General features: G+C 46.5%; 1 protein-coding gene across 1 annotated transcript; it reads left to right on the forward strand.

The window, feature by feature from the left end:
* The first annotated feature begins 424 nt into the window (after positions 1–424).
* On the forward strand, positions 425–1279 carry LOC128584911 (transcription factor BTF3). Its single transcript, XM_053590181.1, has one exon. It carries the CDS (start codon positions 523–525, stop codon positions 1009–1011), a length of 489 nt encoding a protein of 162 aa, XP_053446156.1. The 5' UTR covers positions 425–522; the 3' UTR covers positions 1012–1279.
* Positions 1280–8053: the final 6774 nt, after the last annotated feature.

Genomic DNA, 8053 nt, shown 5'->3' on the forward strand with positions numbered 1-8053 from the left:
CTGTCTCTCCTAAAATTGGAAAAATTAGCTGGGCGTGGTGGCACATGGCTCCAGTCACAGCTACTGGAGGGAGGCGGGAGGCGCTGAGGTAGGAGGTGTTTGAGGTTGCAGTGAGCTATGAGGACATGTGGACTCTATCTAGGAATACAGTCTCCAGCTCAAAAAAAAAAAAAAAAAGAAAGAAGAAAGAACACTGTTGAATGAATCTCCCCTTTCTGGTGACTGTGTCCATGGACTTTGCAAGCAAGTGCAAATTCGCTTCTTCCTTGCTCGCCTCCATCTGAATAAAGAGAACCTCTCCTCCTAGCCTGGTGTTGTGGCTCAAACCTGCACCTACCACATGGGAGGCCAAGAATTTGAGTCCAAACTGGGCAATACAGCAAGACCTGGTCTCTACACAGTAAAGAATTAAAAACAGATCTTGCGTCTCCGCGTGTGTGCGCTTAAACTCAGCTGGTCCACCCAAGACCCCCTGGGCACCAACCCTAGTCCCCCGCGCGGCCCCCTTTACGCTCCGACAAGATGAAAGAAACTATCATGAACCAAGAGAAACTTGCCAAGCTGCAGGCACAAGTGCGCATTGGTGGGAAAGGAACTGCTCGCAGAAAGAAGAAGGTGGTTCATAGAACAGCTACAGCAGATGATAAAAAACTTCAATTCTCCTTAAAGAAGTTAGGGGTAAACAATATCTCTGGTATTGAAGAGGTGAATATGTTTACAAACCAAGGAACAGTGATCCACTTTAACAACCCTAAAGTTCAGGCATCTCTGGCAGCAAACACTTTCACCATTACAGGCCATGCTGAGACAAAGCAGCTGACAGAAATGCTACCCAGCATCTTAAACCAGCTTGGTGCAGACAGTCTGACAAGCTTGAGGAGGCTGGCTGAAGCTCTGCCTAAACAATCTGTGGATGGAAAAGCACCACTTGCTACTGGAGAGGATGATGATGATGAAGTTCCAGATCTTGTGGAGAATTTTGACGAGGCTTCCAAGAATGAGGCAAACTGAATTGAGTCAACTTCTGAAGATGAAACTTGAAGAAGTTACTGGGAGCTGCTATTTTATATTATGACTGCTTTTTAAAATTGTTTTTGTTTATGGATCTAATAAAATCTAGATCTCTAATATTTTTAAGCCCAAGCCCTTGGACATTGCAGCTCTTTTCAGTTTTTGCTTATACATAATTCATTCTTTGCAGCTAATTAAGCTGAAGAAGCCTGGGAATAAAGTTTGAAAGAAAGGTTAATAAAGTTCTTTGCCTAGTAAAAAAAAAAAAAAAAAAAGAATTAAAAACATTAACTAGGTATGGCGTCCTAGTCCCAGCTATTGGGGAGGCTGAGATGGGATTGCTTGAGCCCAGAAATTCAAGTTTACAATGAGCTATGATCATGCCACTACACACCAGCCTGGGCCAGAGAGCAAGACCCTGTCTCAAATGAACAAGCAGTATGGAAGCTCTGCGAGGAGCAGAGAATTTTAGAGCATGTTAGCATAGCAGAAAGTAGACACCTGGTGAAATCAGAAGTTCTGGGTGCAAGTGCTCACTAGGCCTGTGTGACACTGGGTCTGCTCTGTGGGAAAGGATGAAAGTTTCTCCTACCCGTTGAGGGACAGTACCACGGCCTATAAGTTATACTGAGCAAAGGCTGAATAATAGGAGAAAATTTGTAATTTGTGTGAGCATGGGAGGCCTCACAGCAAAGAGGTAAAACCGTCACAAACTTGTTGGGCCTGGAGGCTTATTTGCCATTTAACAAAGAGTGATGAGTTGAGAGGAGCCACAGGACAGAGGACGAGGGGTTGGGGCTTCTAGGCACCTGGTCAATGGTGGGCACGTAAGCGTGGGGGGAACTAATGGAAGTAAGGGTCATTTAATAAGGTTTGTCATGCAGACTCCAGAGGACACTGTCTCCAGGGAGAAGTGTCTTCAAGTCAAGAGTGGGAAGGGAGGACCCCATCACTGAGGGAAATTGATGCCCTGCTTTGAGATGGAAAGGGAAGGGCAGGGAGCTCCTCCTGCCTCTGCTGTTACTCACTTGCCTTGAACTCATGCCAAGTGGCAGATTGGGGGGTGGTGTGTCCTGATCCCCTCTCCTCCCAGTCTCATCATTTATAAAATGGGTTCTCATGTCAGTGCACATGAAAGTGTGTGTGGATCTGGGGTGCCCTGCAGATGCTGCCTTGGGGTGCTCTGAACCCGGTAGCTCAAGGTCCTCAGGGAGACCACAGCTCCTGGGAGGAAGTCAGGGGCCTTCCAGCAGGAGGAATGTCTTGGGGCGATAATACCTCGAGTCACTCTAAATTGGTGGCCGCTCACATATGAGGCTCGTCATAAAAAAAATCCTAAGAGATGGGTGGTGCCTGTGGCTCAGTGAGTAGGGCGCCAGCCCCATATACCGAGGGTGATGGGTTCAAGCCCAGCCCCGGCCAAACTGCAACAAAAAAATAGCTGGGCGTTGTGGTGGGCGCCTGTAGTCCCAGCTGCTCGGGAGGCTGAGGCGAGAGAATTGCATAAGCCCAAGAGCTGGAGGTTGCTGTGAGCCGTGTGACGCCACGGCACTCTACTCTCGGGCGGTACAGTGAGACTCTGTCTCTATAAAAAAAAAAAAAATCCTAAGAGAAAAGGGGCTGTGAGGAAAAGTGAAATTTCTCAGGTGTTCTGGTAGTGACCTATTCCTGTCATCTCCCCCATGACTGTGACTATTTTAGGACTCAGTAAAGCTGCACATTCCCTTGTACAAACTGATAGCAATGTAATTAAACCCTCTGCCTAGAAATGGAAATTGTACCTGGCAGGACGCAACTGATGATCCCCTTAGGGCCGAGAACTCGCTCTTGCCCGTGTGGCACTGTGTACACCGTTTCCCCTTCCTTCTCTGAGCATAAACTCGTAGTGCTTTGAGTTCTCTTTTTAACCTTTTGTACCCTCTTGCCAGTTCTCAGTTTGTGAGTTAAATATAATTTCTGACCCTATTCCTGATATGTTTGTGTAGAAATCATGATTGAATTCTCTTCTAAATATTATTCTTAAACTGTACAGAGTGAAAAAAACAAACCAGGTCTCCTTCATCTTTCTAACAGATGAAGAAATGAGGATTAAGTACTGCAAAGTTAGAATCGGCCAGTTTAAGATGGCCTCGGTGGCTCACGCCTATAATCGCACCAGGGGTCCAGGGGGATGTGTTGCCTGAGCCCAGGAATTCACACCAGCCTGAGCAAGAGTGACATCCCTGTCTCCACTAAACAATTCAAAATAATTAGTTGGCTTTTGTGGTGGGAGCCTATAGTCCCAGCTCCTCAGGAAGTTCAGGCATGAGGATTGCCTCAGCCCAGGAGTTTGAAGTTGCTGTGAACTATGAGGACGGCACAGTATTCTACCCAGGGTCACAAAGTGAGCCTCTGTCTCAAAAAAGAAAAAGAAAAAGAAAAAAATAAACCAATGAGCTAGTTCAGCAGTTCCAGCCCATGCATTCACTGAATCAGTCTCACTAGTGGTAGGTGTGGGCTCAGCACACCATTCTAGTCGCGACCACAGGCAGTTTCCACACAAAATGCTCCGGAGACACCACCTGGGTGCTGAGAATGTGCTGGGGCACCAGGCTTGTCCCCCATGCTCTATACCACTGTCCTCACTGCTTTTGGAGTCACGTGACCCTTCAAGAGTCTAAGCTCACAGCACCCTCCAATTCCTGGATTAGGCAATCCTCTTGCCTCAGCCTCCGGAGAAGCTGGGACTACAGGTGCCTGCCACAATGCCCAGTTATTTTTTCTTGCAGTTTGGCTGGGGTGGAGTTCGAACCCATCACCCTGGGTATCTGGGGCCCGCACCCTACCCACTAAGCCACAGGCACCACCCCCTTTTTGCATTTAAAATGTTTTCAGCCACTGCAGCTTTCTAAAGAAAAGATTCTGGAGTTCTGGATTGTATGTGGCTGTCCCTGTCACGCCCCCCACGCCCCCCAGTGAAACTGCAATCATAGCCTCATAAAACATCCCAGTGGGAATAGAACTTGGAAAGTATAGAAATCACATTTTTAATCTTTCTGCTACTAACAACACCCCCCTTTTTTTTGAGACAGAGTCTCAGTATACCGCCCTCTATAGTGTGCTATAGCATCACAGCTCACAGCAACCTCAAACTGTTGGGCTTAAGCAATTCTCTTATCTCAGCCTCTCAAGTAGCTGGGACTACAGCTGCCTACACAATACCTGGCTATTTTATTGTTGCAGTTGTCATTGTTGTTTAGCAGGCCCAGCCAGGTTCCAACCCACCTCCCTCAGTGTATGTGGCCAGTGCCCTAACCACTGAGAATCGGGCGCCAAGCCTCCTTTTTTGTTTTTGAGCTGCAAGCAAATCTCGTCCCTTCACAGGTTTTGTGTTTGAAGAATCCTCTCTACGAACTGAATTTTGAATCTAATATTTCATCCATTTCCTTTATTCTTCTTAATCAAATCCTCTCCTATAGCATGCTCTGCTTGGTCTCTGGGGCTGGCTTTAACACATTCATCAGTTATGTCCCATAAACTTCTGTCAATAAATAGCTGGAGCTTCTGATTGTGGGGACACCAGATAAACACACACAAATCACACAGCACTACACAGCCACAACACCACCACCCCCACCAATATCACAAACCAACATGTGTCTGACTGCAAACTGCAGCTTAGGGCCCTTTACGGAAGGGACTACGGGCCTCACCGTGAACACCCTGCAGGTCCCCCACGGTGTGCCAGCAGAGAAATGGTGTTAACACAGACACAGGTCAGGACGCAGAGGCAAGTTGTTCACTGTGCTCTAGTTCAGGAGAAGCCAACTTTTTTTTCTCTGCTGTAAGCTGGAACAATATGAGTTGTCTTGGGCCACACACTAAATACACAACACTAATGAAAGCTCATTAGCAAAAACAGAAAAGAAAAGGTCCGTGCATAGTCTATGTGATTTCCAACAGCACAGATAAGCAAAAAAAGTCCTCAGAAAATCAGCACCCAGCCCTCGGGTCGCAGTTTGGACACCACTGCTCTAGCTGACAACGTAGAGTTGTGTAACACAAAGATTTCCAAACATATCCTAACACATCTAACTATCAGTGTTTACAAGGATCTGTAATCTAGAGCCTTCACTGAAGATCACCTTAGTCCCTGAGGGTGCAGAGAGGAGGCATTTTTGTACCTTGCTTAGAAAGCATCAATGGAATATTCCCTCCCTCCTAGTACCACAGGCATTATTGACGAGGGCAGGGGAAGAAACATGTTTCTTTCTTTGCGGTAAACAATATGTTCATTACAAAACATTTCACTGGCAAAGAGCAAACCCAGACAAAACGTTTCACTGGCATCACATCCTATTGGAAGTTCTTCTTATCTTTAAACTTCACTATAAGTTTGACTAGCTGGACCCTGTGGTGGGTGACCATCATCCCAGCTATTAAGGGGGCTGAGGCAGAAGGACGGCTTTTGTGCCCAAGAGAGTGAGGTTGCTGTGAACTATGATGCCACGGCCCTCTACCTAGGGCAACTGAGCGTGACTCTGTCTCAAGAAATATATATAAAAGTAAAAAGTGAAACAAGTGTATCCAGAGGTTGAGAAACATCAGCCTTGCACATAAGGGCCAAACTCTGTGATGCAGCCTGTGCCACACCTGAGGCTCCCTCACAGCGACTTCTCAAACCCTTTCCAGCCACCTGGGTTTCCCTCCCCCTCCAGTCACAGCCCCTCTCCCATTCTGCTTCCCTGTCCAGGACTCACCCACCGTCCTGTGGGATTGGCCCTCATTCCTCAACATCCAGCTCAAAGGCCTTCTCCTCCAGGAAACTCGCCCCTCTCTGCCGCCCCCACTGCCTTCTGACCCCCAGCCTGCCCAGTCCTCCTCCTTCCCCAGACAGGGGTGGTTTCCTGTCCTCTTCACCTTCTCTCCTCTGCATCTGCTCAGGCACACAGTGGGCACGCCACAAGTGCAATCTGACATCATGAATATAACCGTGCTGGGTCTCAGTTGGAATTCACCACCAGTGACAAACTCACTCCAAAATGTTTCAAGGGAGGTTAATGAGCATAACAAATTGTCATCACACAGAACCTGCCCTTATCCTGGTAACAACAATGAAGAAAATTCTTTTTTCTTCTGCTCAGAAAGATAAAAACCCCAACAAGAAAAAGATTTGTATTTGGGTGATAATATTCTGGGGCTGAGCACACACGGAGGAACAGGCAGCCTCACACAGTGTTGGCACAGGTGTGTATGGGCACAGCCCATGCTCACTCCCTGGCACACGGTAACCTCACTTCTCCATGACTATCTTCAGAAATCTCTAAGGAACTTAAGTATTACACACAGGGAAATTCCTGAGAGCACGGTTTGTAATAGGGAAAAAGTGGCATCTGCTCCAAAGTTTATGAACGAGGGATGGGATGAGGAATTACCCTCCGCCCCCTACTGTCAGGGACTGAGCAGCCGCTCACGGATCGTTTGCAGGCAGCTGCACTTACTCTGGGAGTTGCTGGCTCTGCCACCTCCACCTTTGGTTCAGATGGGACACCAGGAAAGCCTGGAGTGAAATTCTGGAACACACTTTTGTCATTAAAAAATACCATATAGGGTGGCGCCTGTGGCTCAAAGGGGTAGGGTGCCGGCCCCATATGCCAGAGGTGGTGGGTTCAAACCCAGCCCTGGTCAAAAACTGCAAAAAAAAAAAAAAAAAGAAAGAAAAAATACCATCTAAATACCTATTTAAAATGAAACTAGTTCAACGTCCCCTACAAAAAGGACCACTACACCTCAAGAGATTATTTTCTAAGAGCCCCTAGATGTCACTATGAGTAAATGCTCTGTGTTATAATAGTACCTGCTACAAAAATGCTGGTCCCTTGTCACCAGCTAGCTAGAAACAGCCACCTTATCAGGTCCTGGTGAAATGCTGACTCCCAGGAAGAGTCCCCATAGACCGCAGCCTGTGCTGGAGCCAGGCGGCCCGGTCAGAAGAGGGGAGCCCTCAACACACAGAGGTGGGGGTGGGGACAGTGACAGGGGTGAGGAGGGCTAGGGCTAGAGCAAAGGGAGGCTCTCAGCCTCAAGGGAGACCTTGAGGTCCCTCTGTCATTCTGGGCCCTGAATTGACTTATATTAGCTGCCTCAACTTAACAACATGACAAAGCAAGTTTACCTTTAACAAAACTTCAATCACCTAGGAAGGAGTTTGGAAAAAAACAATCCTAAGTGTACCCAAGCGTTTGGCTCCACCTATTAAACTACAGGAGCTACACAGCCAAGAGGAATCTGCAGAGGTTGCAGTCAGCACAATTCAGACTATGAGCACTCTACAGGACAGAGGGTTTCTCCATCAGATAAATTATAGGGAGATCAACAAAAGTAGATGGATGGGAAACCTATAGACCCAGAGAAGCATAAGAGTCATAACCAACTGTAGTGCATTGAACTTACTTGGGTCCCTATTCAAAGAACCTGGCTGTTTTTAATAAGACACAGATGTGAATACTGACCATTTGTGATAGGAGGGAATTATTAATTGTTAGATATAGTAATGACACTGAGGATTTGTTAAGTCCCAGGACATACATACTGATATCTTTTCTGGGATTTATTTCAAAAAAGGGGCCAATACGTGCGGCTTTGACCAAAACCAGGCTGGCCCTGAATGTGGTCATTGTTGAAGCAGGATGATGATTACAGAGTGTGTTATTACACCATTTTCATAGATTTTTGTGTTTGAATCCTTCTGCAATGAGCATTTTCTCAATACTTAGACCTTGATGTTATGGTGGGAGGAATAAATGATACACTTGCCAAGGCAAATACTCAAACAAACTTGCTCAAAACCAACTGGATCCAGATGAGAACCATCCCAGTCAGTCATTAAATCTGTGAGTCAGATAAACAGAGTCCATGTCACGTTTTTTTTTTTTTTATTTTGGGGTGAAATTACCTAATCTCATTAAATCTCATCTTCCTCATCTATAAAATGGGCAGAGATTTGTTTCTTTATTTTTCTTTTATTTCAGATAGAGTATCAGTCAGTAGCCCTGGGTAGAGT

Source organism: Nycticebus coucang, chromosome 4, assembly GCF_027406575.1.
Source record: "Nycticebus coucang isolate mNycCou1 chromosome 4, mNycCou1.pri, whole genome shotgun sequence".
NCBI lineage: Eukaryota > Metazoa > Chordata > Mammalia > Primates > Lorisidae > Nycticebus > Nycticebus coucang.